The sequence below is a fragment of the Gadus morhua genome, chromosome 17 (assembly GCF_902167405.1).
Source record: "Gadus morhua chromosome 17, gadMor3.0, whole genome shotgun sequence".
Taxonomy (NCBI): Eukaryota; Metazoa; Chordata; class Actinopteri; order Gadiformes; family Gadidae; genus Gadus; species Gadus morhua.
Genome location: NC_044064.1, coordinates 17,441,723 through 17,456,411, shown reverse-complemented (window position 1 = coordinate 17,456,411; position 14,689 = coordinate 17,441,723). Strand labels below are relative to the sequence as shown.

Below are 14,689 nucleotides of genomic sequence, written 5' to 3'. Positions count from 1 at the left end.
ATTTTTTTTCGCGCTTGGCCCACTCTGGATAAATGTCGTTCATATCGCATATGAGGACTTCGACGGCTGTGGAGAAATGCAATCCTCCGTAGCCACGGAGAGCTGTGATCACAGAGAGGGTATCTCGTCACATATTTACGGCATCGATAGAAGGAGGGGCTGTCAGCAGACTATTATTTAGACAAATATTCGCAAATTTCAATGGTGAGAGTTGGCTTGTCTCCAGTTCTTTGGCTTTCAAACCGTTTCTGTTTTCATTTGAATGAAGCGGCAGATGCGCACGGTGAGAAGAGAGCAAATAGGATTCATGGACTCAACCATTTTACAGGGGAGGGGGGACATAAAGATTTTAGTTCTTAAACTTAAACAAGTTACCAATGAGATCAACAGCTTCAGTAGCAAAAAATATAATACCATTCAATAAATGTATATTGGAGACACTTCTAACAACCTGGGTGGCAAGTGGGGTGGCAAACATTTTTTGGGGGGTGGCAGCTGCCACCCCTTGCCACCCCGGTAGTTTCGCCACTGGAGAGGGAGGGACCCGGGTTAGGAGAGAGAGGAAACTAGGGGAGGGGTGACCCTGCCTGGGTTAGGAGAGGGAGGGACCCGGGTTAGGAGAGGGGTCACCCTGCCCAGGGGAAGGAGAGGGAGGGACCCAGGGGAGGTTGACCCCTCCCCCGGGTCCCTCCCTCTCCTCAGACTGCCCAGGGTGATGGAGAGGGTGGGACCCGGGGAGGGGTCACCCTGCTCGGGGGAGGGGTCGACCTGCCCGGGGGAGGAGAGGGAGGGACCTGGGGGAGAGTGACCCCTCCCCCGGGTCCCTCCCTCTCCTCAGACTGCCCTGCAAGAAGAGGAAGGGAGGGACCCGGGGTGTCACCCTGCTCGGGGGAGGGGTCACCCGGCCAGGGGGAGGAGAGGGGGGGTCCCGGGGGAGGGGTCGACCTGCCCGGCCAGTCAACCACGGTTGACTGTCAAAGGTTCTTGGCTCCGTGAGGACCAATCCCGTTTGGGGGGCACGGCTCAACAAAACAAATGCTGGACTGATACACAGCCTGTCCCATGAGTCGGTCCAGAACCCGACCTAGGTCGATTGTAAGATCCATGTCATGTTATTTATTTAAAATCATTCTCTTATTTCAGATACAGATGAGAGCAAAAGCTCACTATAGATGACACCCATGTTTTATTAGGCTTGTTCCAGTATTTAGGGGTGTGAGATCATTCTGACATGATACTATAGAATTAAAACACAGACCGGCAGAGGAATTTTCGAAGGAGGGAATCAGAGCTTTGAGACTCCTTCAAGGTTTTCATGTAAATTTAGAGTCAACTTCCAGCTGATCAGACAGGAGAGGTCAAGAGGAATCCGAGGAATTTAGGATTGGTCCTCCATCTTAACACACACACACACACACACACACACACACACACACACACACACACACACACACACACACACACACACACACACACACACACACACACACACACACACACACTGTGCAAATCGTTTAGGTCTTTATCACAATTAAAATCATTAATTGCCCGCAACTTATTTATTGTTTAAAACTGACCAAATGTAAGGTTTTCTACAGGGCAAATACCAATATTTGTGAGGTATTCACAATCAACAACAAGACGGTGTCCTTCTGTTAATAAATGCAATAAGATAACAAAGTTGAACCAGATAAGCAAGTATTTAAAAACTGTTCATACATTTTAAGTAAAAAACATCATTGGGGCCAAAATGCATATTCAATACACATTTAATACAATTTGAATATGCTTATTTCTAATTGGGTTTAAATCCTGATATTTTTTTTGGTGTTTCGATTCACAAATGTTTTTTTGCCAGTAATACAAATATTACTCTGTGTTAAATACTCCTTCAATCACATATTTTTTTGAACATCCAAACAACATTAAAGGGGACATATTATACCACCAGGTGTGGGTGAGATTAGCCTTACATGCCGTTTAAAAAAATCGAGAAGGGTCCATCTGCAGGCTTGGGCTTTTCCGTCATGACACAAGAACGCCCTTTAGGTGTTCCTGGTAGCGTTTCATCGACCAATCACGAGGTGTTTCGAAAGGCATACTGGGTTTCGAAAGGCATACTGGTTTTCGCAAGGCATACTGCGAAGCACACTCGCAAGGCATACTATGCTTTCCTTCGTTAACGGCAATTTTACCTCTCTCATTAGATTTAGCAATCATGGAGCCCCCACTTGGCTAAAGTTAGTCCTATATTACCCGTATTTACTACTAGATCTTATTTTGAAACTTCTGTTTGGAAAATCGGGTTCGGTGTTGACGTTGAAAGTTAGGTTGGTTTATAGCAGAGTTTCCGTTGTCCGGTTATTACCGGTCATTGACCCGGGAAAAACTGAGGAAGACCGAAATTTCTTAACGAAATTTCAGAATGACCAATGGTATAATTCCTTGCACAATTTGAATCGTGTTTAAATATGCTAGTGGTCATTTGTTTAGCCAATTCATAAACATTGAGGGTTTTTGATTGACTCGACCCGGCCCGCCGATATTTCCCACCACTATCCTTGAGCCGGGTCGGGCCGGGCCTTAGATCGAGCGTTTGTGTTTTTTTGTTTTTGTTATCATTGCTTTATTGGCCTCATCTGAGGAGAAATCTATGCCATAAACAGAAATATTATAGGCCTTTATTACACGGGTCTTCTCAATGCCGTGGAACGCTCCGTTCACTTGCATGGGAAGTAGTCCAGTAACTTTTCAACCCCAGCGTCTTCGGTTGCTAAGCGACGTCAACGTCTTTGGCGGACTATTTCACTGCTGATCAACACTACGAATGATGGTAACGAATAAATTGTAAAAAGATACACCATGTGAAGTTATTTTCCAAATAAGATTTGAAAAGCTTTGGAAGTTTATTTACAACACTATTACATGGTTTTTGAGCAATACACTTTGACATTTTAATCCAGTTCAGCGAGAAAGGCAACGAAGAATAATAAGGGGGCGTTCCAGTCTGCTTAAACGGGAACCCCCACCACACGAGAACGCCCATTTGTGTCTGCAGTGGGATGATATTGCAAAAATCTGCCCCATATATCGAGGTGGACACGCCCACTAGTGATGTCATATGGGGCAGATTTTCGAAACGGCTTGTAAGGCTAATCACACTCAAACCTAGTGGTATAATATGTCCCCTTTAAAAAATAAAAATGACCCCACAGAATTTTTTTTTTGCTCAGAGGCACCTTTGTAATAGCACGTCAATGTCCAATAGATGGCGCCATACTCTTCCTTTGTTTTACATTTGATGATAACACACGCAAAATGTATGAATCACATTGAGAGTTTACTTCTATCCACAAGCCGAACTCGGATAAGAAACGGCAAACAAACACAATAAAAATTGAATAACTATGATAAACCCAATAAATGTATACATACAAAATGTTGTTAAATATTGACCCGTTATTCCTCCATACAGGCTGCTATGTGTGTGTATGGCCCCTTATGACTCCACATAGACTCCTATATGCGTCTATGGCCCGTTATGACTGCAGATAGGTTCCTATGTGTGTAAATGGCCTGGGCTGCTCACTGTGCTGCTGTCTTTGAGCACTCCTGCACAGATGCGGTTTGAGCGTCTGATGCGGCCTGGGAGCCTGGAGGAGATTCTTTACTCTTGGTAGCCTTCTCTTGAGCCCGGTTCTGTTTATCCCGCTCCAGAGCTTTTTCCATCTCAGTGTAGTAGTCCAGAGCCTTCCGTACAGGGTATACTATGTGCTGCTGCAGGGACAATGGAAAAGTAGGATTTGTGAGTAGTCTTTGTCTATTATTTATAACTTTTTGCTAGGCCATAGTATGGATCTGGGAAGTATATTGACAGCATGTGACTCAGGAGGTAGAGCGGGTTGGCTGGTAACTGGAGGGTTGCTAATTCGATCCTCGAACTAGCAACAACGTGTCCCTGAGCAATACACATCACCCTGAGCTGGCTGTCACCTCTCATGTTTGACACTATCGTCTTTGTGTGAATCTGTGCATGAATGGGTAATTATTGTAGGCAGTTATTGTAAAGCGCTTTGAGAGACCACCATATTTTGTATTGTACTGTTATTCTGATGCAAGTCCTAATAAAGTATGATGTAAGTTAGCAAAATTTAATATATATTTCCTTTTATGTTATTTCTTAACAGCAATTTAATCTGAATACATATGACATAACATCTTAAATGGAGTTTAATCCTTTACACCACTAACACAAACCAATAGTCCTGTGACAGATGCCTTTGAAGAATCTTGTTCCAACAATGATAATGTCTAGCCATCATCTCAAAAGAATAAAAGGTTTAAAAACCTGAACAGACTGTAATTAGCACCTCAGGCATAAGCACTGACTATGTTTAGCGCTTATGCCTGCCATTTACACATTCAGATGGGCTATATTGCTAGCTAATGTTACATTGATCATACCCGTAAAACCAATAATGGCACAGGCGTGTTTGTCTGAACAGCATAGCGCACTAGCCTGTATTAAAGGCAGGCCATTATTAGAGTCAGACGTTTATATTGTAGTTATATGAATGTTAATTGATATGGATTTATTTTAACATAATAGCTTCCGGCAGCTCAAATTTAGAACGTTGCATAAGAGTGATAGATTATTAAAGCTGCTATTAGGGCCTACCTCCAGACAGGGGAAGAGGTTGGCCAGCTCGATGAAGAGCGGCAGGAGGACAAACCGGATGAAGCCGGTCTGAGAGGAAGGCTTGGTCACCTTATCGCGGTCCATGAAGGGCGTGACCGGAAGTCCCTCCAGCTTCTCCATGTCGCCCTGAGGAGGACAGCAGCAGGAAACCAGATCAGAAACAACCCGCTGTCTAAAACTAATTCAAACCACAATCATGCTTCTGGGAGACTTCCTGTCCGCATCCAAGTGCCCAAGAGCAAGATGCCATTAACCCTACCTGCTTTTAAATTATGTGAATTCTTTGAATACCTGACTTTGTAAGAGGTGGTGGACATTACCTGGTTGTAGAACTCCTGAAGAAGACAGTCCAGCCACGGCTCGGCCACTTCAATTGGCCTGGCTTCGTTGGAGATGTCACTCACTTTGATCAGGATCATCATCAGCTGTGTGGATTAAGAAATACAAAACCACGTTAGATCAGGACAAAAACACACTCCATTAGATGTTTCCACATAAATTCCTCACTGTTATTACCACATCTTTATGGTCCTTGTTCTTAAAGTCAAACACAGGCAGGATCGTCTTGAACTTGCTGAGGATCTCATTGTGTTTCGTCATGTCAGTGGCCAGGATGCATCTGTAATGAACACAAGCTGAACACAAGCTGGGAGAACAGTGTTACACAGAAAAGTGTGTTTGTCACTGTCAATCACATACATAGGCTACAGGCAGACTTACTTAATGATTCCTTCCCTTATCCGCTTGTATTGCTCTATCGTCAGATTTCTGAAGATGTTGCTCTCTCTCTGTGAAAGTGAAGAACAGTGTGTAATCAGTGTTTTAACAGTGTGTAATCAGTGTTTTAACTGTGTTTAGTCAATGTTTTAACAGTTATTAATCAGTGTTTAATCGTTGTTTTAAATGTGTTTAATCAGTGCTTTTATCCAGCTGCCCAGGTCTTACCTTCTCCAGTATCTCAAAGGCCACGGCGGAGTGATGGTTCTCCAATGGAGAGATGTCGTTGTAGCGCAAAGCCAGCTCAGTCCGTGCATTGATCTGACAGTGTGAAAAATTCATTGTAGGGGGATAGAGTACAACATACTGTTGCTCCATAGGCTAATTAGTAATTGACATAAAGATCAAATGGGGATTCCTTTAATAATATAGAATGTACTTGAAACAGTTGAAATGCATCTTAAAAAACGCATACATATTGTACATCCAGTGACAGATTTCCATAGGGGTTATGTTATTGCAGAAGTTAGCTTTAATATTCAGAAAGAAAACCCTTAATTGCTGATGACCTCTACATGTGGGTCAGGCTATGAACATGAGGTGGCTCTGAAGCAAAACATTGCAGGATTTCACGTATGAAAATAGTAATGGGAAGATACCTGATAGGCGTTGTTATACCCGGTGTGGTCGAGGTCATGACAGACAGCAGAGGTGAGCATAGTCAGCAGGTCAATACTGTCTATCTTACTCTTTAGGTCAGTCATCCAGATAAGCCCATACATCTGGAGAAGGGGACAATGATGCAAATCTAAATCAGATCAACGTCTGCGGATAAATCTCATCAGAGACTAAACTTAGGGCGCTCGATAGAGTAGTGGTTCGGGTGATCATCATTTTGGGTGTAAGGATCCTGAGTTCAATGTCCACACAGCCATACTGGGGGCATACCTTATATCTGAATTCACTGTAAGTCTTTTGGATAAAAAGTCGACTCAATGATTTTTTTTAGTAATAGTGGTATATGGTAGAATAATACCTTTTTTAGTTCAGGTTAGTTCATTTTTCTTTAACTGAACCGTATTATTCCCAAATGCAGCAGATCAACGGAAGCCACTTCAGTATCTTGCTTTAAGGGCTCATTTGGTTAATCCCTATTGATCTGGCACTAACACCAATCAGCCATCGAGGTGATCAACAAATTGGAAAATTTCTTGATAACAGGAGAGAGACCACTACCAAAACTAAAAACACACCTACAGTCAATGTACACCCAATCATTAAATTGAGGCCACACACACACTCACCATCTGGGTGACACAGAAGCAGTGTTTGAAGTTGTGGAAGGGGATGTTGTTGTATCTGCGGTACACTTCAAACAGGAAATGTTGCAGGACCTCAGGCTCGATGTTGAAAGTGGCTATTAAGTCCAGGTCTGTGTACATCACCTGAAGAAGTACCATGATCTCTGCGTCCTCCCATTGCCTGGGGATACACGTGTAGTTCTGGGATCAATCCCAAATGCCATTTCTGAGCGCATTATGGCGATCGTGGCCGGTAATTGCCCATATCCCGGGTTGCCGCAAGGACTCATGGGAAGGATTGAGCTCTGTCTGGGCGGTCTGTGGGGACGTGTGTAGCTCTGTCTGGGCGGTGTGGGTGTGGACATGTGGAGCTCTGTCTGGGCGGTGTGTGTGGACTTGGGGAGCTCTGTCTGGGAAGCGGTTGACTGCGGTAAATTTTAACCGCAGTCAACCGCTATTAAGAATAAACTATCTAACCCCCACCCTCTCCTTTGTGCCCTTTCTCTGTATCCAATTACTAACCCTGACCTTCTCCTTAATGACCTGTGTCTATATCACCTGTCTAACCCCTACCTGCTACTTAATGACCCGTCTCTATATCCACTGTCTAACTCCTACCTGCTCCTTTTTGACCCGTCTCTAATGCCTAAATCCTCCTTAAAACTCTCTCTCTGTGTTCACCGTCCAACCGTCCTGCTCCTTAAAGACCATTCTCTCTTGTTTAAGAACTGTAATAGCGAGCTTGCCTTGTGGGGAAATGTTCAAAGATTGACAGGAATTTGCCATTGAGGGCTTTTCTCAGCTGACAATATGTTTCACCAGCCTGACAACCTAAAAGACGGAATAAGTTGATTGTTTATGTCATCCTAAATGGCCCCTATGAACGTTTAGCCCGACTGAAGAAACAGCAAATCGTCATGTATGTCAAGGTTCTGTCGTGCCAAAATAAAATGGATGACATTTTATTTTACTCTGAGTTGAAATTATGACATTTAAGATAGCTTCAGCATTAAAAAATGCATTTTGATAAAATTTCTCGCGATTTTTTTTTATCTTTAGTCAGTGAATGTACGTGATGTTTAGTATATTAGTCAAAGCATTGTTTTTTATTGTCGCCATTGTGATTCATACGCATGTTGTTTAATCAAATTCTTTGCTTTAGGTCATCTGAGCTGTTCAGTGCTATTTTATGTAAGTGATGATGGTCTTCCATATTCTTTTTTGGAGTGACCCAGGGTCCATTCCAACAGTTCCTTAAATACATTTCATTTATCAAGATAATTACAAATAAAGCTGCTTTAAATGTTTAGAAAGAGAAAACATTCTAAAAGGCTACTAAAATTATCAACAAGGGGGTAATAAAATATAATAATAATAATAATAATAATAAATGTACATCATTTGAATAAAACCAATGTCACCCATTTTGTTTTGGCAGGAAAGAACTTTGACATACGTCACTTATTGCAGGTTCTTTCAACGCAGTCGATAGGGGGCTAAACATTCATATTTTAGATGACCTAAACAATAAACCTATTATGTTGGAGATCCCATTGGTTCAACTGGGTTTGGCTGGTGTTTTTTGAACAACATAAGACTGCAGCATAACAATTTCTGACAAGCCGTGGCCAAACTGATCTTCATTGCGTAGCAGAACACTTGTCTCATTAAGCTAGTCTAGACATGCCATAATTGACAATAAATGATAGGCTCACATTGAAACACTGTTGAAACAAAATAACATTCTGATTTGGCACATTTTCAGGAACTGTTACAAATTAGGAAAGCAAGTCAACTATATTCATTGCATTCCTCCTTGTACCTTGCATGGGGTATTTGGTGTCATGTAACCCATCACAGAGCAGTGGAACGCATGAGTCTAAATAATAATTTAAAAAGAAATGTAATAATTCAGACCACTACAGTTTAGGTTTTAAATAATTGTTACCAAAAACCAACCCACCTCACACCTAAGACCCTTATTTTAAAATGGGATGATATGTATACTAGGGTGACATAACACCCTGGAAAATGATATGGTTTCTGTCCTAATAATACACGTGTTCCTATTGTCTAGTGTACGCAAGTCTCCATCTGTATTGGACAGAGCTTGAATTCTGTATTTAGGTGCAGAGAATTTCCTGAATTGATCCATTGGTTCGCATACATCCCATCTCTTCGACTCTGATAAATCAGAGTCGACACCCGATAAACAAGGATGATTGTATTGTAAAACAAAAGTGTATATAACTAGGTAAAATATAAAAACATCTTTTGTGAAATGCAGTAAATCTAACTAGGAAGGAAAAGCTGTTTTCGTCAGAGGCTAAATTAACACTTTATCTATCTATCTCCTGTTTTTTTTGGTTAAAACACAATGACAATAGAACCAATTAAAATCTGCGTACACTTCCTCTTCCTATCCAACGAGCAGAGCCTTCAAACACAGAGCTTTGTAAATTAGACTTCCTTTTGATTTGCAAACCCTTTAGGGCTCCTATTCATATTCATATGGAGAGTGTGTCTTGGTCCACTTGAAAAGCAGGGGAGAGCTGCCCTAGCCTCTTGATAAATTCATCAGAGGTACTGGGAACTAGGGACGGGCAAAATGATTCTTTTCCGGGAACTAGTTCTTTCAGTTCAGTTCACTATAACGATTCGTTTATTTGATTCGTTCGTTTTGATTCGTTCGTTACGTCAGATTACGTCATTTGGTGCCCCCCCCCCCCCCGCGAGACGGCCGTGAGCATAATTTAAACCACCTCTAGGTGTCCTACGTCCCACCAATATTTATACCACTTGCTTACTCTCTATATTTCATTCATGGTTTTACATTTATAATTTTATTTTACTTTACATTTAATTCTTCATTGTTCAGGCATTACAGAACTTTCATGGTCATAAATAAAAAATACGAACTGCAGTTTAATTTCTTTGTTTGTTCTTAAATTGACGTAGAATGGAGCAAAGACTCTTGGGAAATGCGTTTATCCAATAAACAGATGGAGGTCAAGTCTATTTTCGAAAAAATGTAGGGGGATATATGAGTGGCCCCACGTCGAATGGTATGACCCAAGATACGTCAGACAGAAAGCGCGCATATTCGACGGTACCGCCTTGTCATTGGTTTACCCAGGTGCCACTGCAACACCATTGCTACCTCTCATTGGCTGAATCTTGAGAACGTTGTAGACTCAATCAATATAAGTCGCGGGGAGAAGAAGCTCTGTTCGTTTGTATATTTTATTTACGTGACCATATTTTTGGTTTATGTTTAAAAAAAAAAATCAAAGAACCAGTTCTTCTTGTTTTGGGGAACCAGTTCTTGTCGTTCACGTTTGGGATTCGTTCGTTGTAACGAATCGGTCGCGACCGACACATCCCTACTGGGAACACAAGCACAATTCTCTCTCTCTCTCTCTCTCTCTCTCTCTCTCTCTCTCTCTCTCTCTCTCTCTCTCTCTCTCTCTCTCTCTCTCTCTCTCTCTCTCTCTCTCTCTCTCTCTCTCTCTCTCTCTCTCTCTCTCTCTCTCTAGGAGACAGGTGCAGCAAAACAACACAACAAGCATACACACACAAACATCATTGATCATTTTAAATGGTCAATTGTTACTCACCAATTATCAAAGGACGGGGTCTTTAAATACTGTTTCACTTCTTCGGAAACCTCAAGAGAGCTATATAGATATCAAATACAAAGGTTATAAACTATTAAGACACTTACACTGGCTAGCAGCCATATAATATGGAAACGGTAGCTGGTGGAGGAAATTAAATGTTGATTTATGGCTTCTAGAAGATATATTGTAATATTTTGAACCATTTCAACAACACATATCTCCATTGGTAAGACTGATAAGTATATCATGCCTCATCTGGAGAAATTTGTCCCGTACGTGTTTGACCTCATCACAGGTTTTGCGTAGAGGTCTCTTGTGGTAGAAAGGGGAGGGCTTGTGTGGTCCATCAGACAGCTCCTTGAACAGCCCCAGCCAGCTGAGGTGCTCCACACTCTGTGTGGAACATAAACACAGTGAGGTCAACTAACCTGGCGTCGCCTCATGAATGAGTTAATATGTACTTAGGTATTCTGTCACAGCAGACATGCATTACAATAACAAGAAGAAGCAGATCAAAATCTAAAAGAAGAAATTGAGAAATGTAGATGATGCTAAGTTTTGGATGATAAAACCATACCAAATATTCACTGTGGTGGTTGGTTTCTGTTTTCACCATTCAAACAAAGATGAAAATAACTCACTGGACTGTACTTTTTTAGTTACATTAATTAGTTACATTATAGATAATTTTTTTATTTGAGTTAAATAGAATCTAATTAAAAAGATTACAAATATATATTTAAGTAAATAATATTTGCTGATGACCATCATTTACTGACTATAAACTATAATCGTCCAACCAACCATACAACAACAAACCTAGAAGCTTTGACATTCACCTCCAGTTTCTCCCGGAACAAGTCCACCTGTTTCTTCATCTCGTACACGACTGCAGGCGTCTCCACCACCTGGGCCAAGATCTTCTTCTCCAGACCCTGCAGTCTGATCCATCAAATACCACTTCAATCAAAACTACAGAACACAAGTACAGGCTTGCCACTTTCACAGTTGACCAAACCATTTATTTAAAATACAACTATGAACGCTGGAAGTAATTGATCAATTGGCAATATCCATTTGTATGAATAAACGAAAGGACAGAAGCAGAAGCAGAATTCGTTCTCCACAATTTATATATTCTAGGGGTTTGACACTAAGGTTTCAAAAGCACTTGCCCATCGGGCAAGTACAGGTCATGTTCGACTTGCCCAAATGTCATGTTCACTTGCCCAAATTAAAATCAGAATCGTGAACAGGCCCCTTTTTGCCAGGCACCTGGTCTGGTTTTTGAGAGCTCAGAAAACTCATCCTAGCTCAGACTGAAGCTGAATGTTAGCTTCCACACATGTACGTGTTTACATCGTGCCATGAATTGATTTCACTCCACCGTTGCAACCTATTAAAGCTATCACCCAGTTATATGTAGACTTGCTTGCTTTTATCTTGATTTTATGCAAATGTGCATAACTAAATGTCCAAGGTAGCAGCAAAGATTTGTCTTTTTTAACTTGAAGGTCTAACATTTCTTGAAGGTCTCAATTTGTATTGTTGTCACAATACTGGATTTTCTAACTTCGATACAGTACCTGGGAAAAATAGCGATGTTCTATCCCCAAAGTAAATAGAGTGTGCCTCCAAATTGCAAGGGCTATAATATGCCATCTTGGTGCCAATAGAAAGATTGTTCTGCAAGTGAATATTCAATGTGGATACTACTTTCTTAAAGTGAATAAAGCTGGAACACGTCATAAATGGAAGATTACATTGTCACCTGAAATAATTATCAGTTGGTCATTATTTTTCTTCTCCCTATTCTTGAACTCACCTACAAGTCCCTGCATGCTCTGGCCCCCCGTTACCTCTCTGACCTCCTCCATCCCTACACCCCCCTGCGGTCCCTCAGGTCCTCTGCTAAGGACCAGCTGGAAACCCCCCGCACCAGACTCAAGACCTTTGGGGACAGGGCCTTCTGCGCCTCTGCCCCCACTCTGTGGAATCTGCTCCCCCTCCATATCCGCTGTGCCACTTCAGTGGAGTCATTCAAAAAGCTCCTGAAGGCACACCTCTTCTTAGAGGCCTATGGCCTTTAACCTGCCCCCCCCCCTGTGTACACCTCTTGTTAAGCGACCTTGGGTACCTTGAAAGGCGCTATATAAATTGAATTTATTATTATTATTATTATTATTGAAACACACGTTGGATTTCCATGTAAATAAAACAATTGGGTTAATTAAGAAAGTCCAATTGTTGGATGCATAGTCTGAGAAGTGTCCAAGTCCCAAAACACAACAGTACAAAAACAAAATGGGCCTACCTTTTCTCCATGGTGGAGAGGTTAAATCCGAGTGCCACAGCAAGCTCCACACCTACAGCATATGTACGAAGAAAATACAAAAACAAAAAACCGTCAGAACACAGGCTAGGATCTTTCTTTGGCCTTATTTTACACCTAGTTAGTACCCTTCTTGGTTATATTGATAAGAACCAAGAGTGCCACTCGGTGCCAACGATAGAGATACCTAACAGCTCGATGGTGCAGTCTGCGGCCACCACCTCCAGCTTGTAGCAGGAGCTGGGGTTGTTAGGCTCCAGGCGGGGGGAGATGTTGATGAGGTTGCCCTTGGGGTTGTACAGCTTCAGGATGTCGTGGGGTCTTGCCTCGGCCGCAGAGCGGAATAAGTCTAGAAAAAAATGTGAAACAAACGCTACATGATATTGATATTGTTGTGACGTTGTATAGGCCAAGGGCCTGCTTATAAAATGTATGATTCCAACAATTCACAATTTGATCTTGGATCATTATGTGATCATTTAATTTGATGCTAAATGGACTATCCTACAAATGCTAACTATTTTAAGGCTATAATGATGCAGTGCATCAAAAGGTGAGATTGGTCCTAATATAAATAACATTTATATAATAAAAAAAAAAATCGAGGTATAATAAAACAGTATATAACAGTGTATATCCGAACCGAAAGGGCTTACGTTTGAAACGCGACTTTCACCTCAAATTTAACTGAATTATATAATCCTGGACCTGACTCAGGAGCGTCTGTCTCAACTGGACCACCTCCTCCCCCCTTTACAATCCACAGAGGAACTGGTCTCTGTGAAATTACTCAAATATTCTCCTCCATGTGCAAAAGTGGACTATTTCCATATCGCGTTAATAACACAAAACAGACCAATGAGTTTTTGTTCTAGTTTTTGCTGGTTTGACTCACTGTCGCGTTTGGATTTAAAATGGGCACAACCTCACAAGAAGTTTAATGCTAGTCATTTAAACATTAATATTGGGTGGTTTTGAGATAGGCCTAAAGACATATTTATTATTTGAAGAAAGTGTTTATTTCATTCTGAGCAAAGATTACATTTGAGAATAGTTTCTTTATTCCTTGAACTTCCCTTTTAACACCGATAGAAACACCATGATAGGGAGCTTAGATTCACCAAAATTACACGTTAGAAGTGATCTGTGAGCGTTGTTATTTTACTTAGGCCTACCTTTTAAGTCCTGCGCTGGACAATCCAACGGGAGCTCGGCTCTCTCGGGCCTCCCGTTCACCGTGAAGTAGATGATCTTCGTAGCCATATCAGGTGCTGCTGATGCTGCTGTAAATTGTGAACAAGAGCACGTCCGTGCGTGATGAGGAGGACCTCCACGGAGCACCGCCCTCCTCCTACCCCCTCCTAGCTGTTGCGTCCTCCGTAAAGTGCTGTACGTAGACACAGAAAGCCCTCTCCGTAGCCGTAGAGCCTGTCGGAGTATGGCAAGCCGAATTGACATTTATTAACTATGTTTGACTATCCGGAATTTACATTGTAGATATCAACAACTTCATTCAAGATATCTGTTACGTAGTTGTGACTAGTCGAAACGACAGTTAGAGATATCTGTGACGTAGTTTTGACTAGTCGAAACGATAGTTAGAGATATCTGTAATTCAGTTTTGACTAGGCGAAACTGAATTACAGATATCTGCAATGACTTCACGGAAAACGACATTCAACTCGTCACACATCTTAAATGACAATTGCAGATATCTGTAATTCAGTTTTGCCTAGGCAGAATGAAAGTTAAAGATATCTCAAACGTCATTTGAGTGTTGGGCATTACGTTTTAGATATCCAGAAATACGTCATTTCCCCTTGCCGCCATAATCAAAGAAGAAGTGGGTTCATTTCCGAATGGAATAAGAAAGGAGCAGTCATGGCGTTGGCTGTGATCGAAAAGATCACGAGAAAATGCCATGAAATTGAACAAGCCCACACACAGGGGATGTGTGGAGAGAGAGCTGCTCCGCTCCCGCCTAAAGTAAACGGTCCTATAATTTGTCATTACAGATATC

The 14,689-nt window shown here is 41.7% G+C and overlaps 1 protein-coding gene across 2 annotated transcripts; it reads right to left on the bottom strand.

Annotated features, from left to right (window-relative positions):
* Positions 1-3,130: 3,130 nt before the first annotated feature.
* On the bottom strand, positions 3,131-14,100 carry LOC115529869 (high affinity cGMP-specific 3',5'-cyclic phosphodiesterase 9A). Of its 2 annotated transcripts, none has more exons than XM_030338995.1 (14): positions 13,845-14,100; positions 12,857-13,018; positions 12,652-12,703; positions 11,177-11,279; positions 10,588-10,730; positions 10,335-10,394; positions 6,721-6,898; positions 6,076-6,198; positions 5,645-5,737; positions 5,420-5,487; positions 5,216-5,318; positions 5,020-5,124; positions 4,769-4,825; positions 3,131-3,777 (listed from the first exon to the last, which is right to left on the bottom strand). In XM_030338995.1, the coding sequence occupies exons 1-14, from the start codon at positions 13,930-13,932 to the stop codon at positions 3,586-3,588; spliced, it is 1,527 nt and encodes a 508-aa protein (XP_030194855.1). In that variant the 5' UTR covers positions 13,933-14,100; the 3' UTR covers positions 3,131-3,585. The 2 variants fall into 2 exon arrangements, with proteins under 2 accessions (XP_030194855.1, XP_030194854.1); XM_030338994.1 differs by having other exon boundaries at positions 3,133-3,777; positions 4,679-4,825.
* Positions 14,101-14,689: the final 589 nt, after the last annotated feature.

Bases quoted from the DNA above. Each gene is read 5' to 3' on its own strand.
- LOC115529869 (XM_030338994.1), bottom strand. From the start codon at position 13,932: ATGGCTACGAAGATCATCTACTTCACGGTGAACGGGAGGCCCGAGAGA. The intron at 5,738-6,075 runs GTATCTTCCCAT...TCACACTGTCAG, and splicing joins GGTATAACAACGCCTATCAG to ATCAATGCACGGACTGAGCT. The intron at 5,125-5,215 runs GTAATAACAGTG...TAATCCACACAG, and splicing joins ACAAGGACCATAAAGATGTG to CTGATGATGATCCTGATCAA.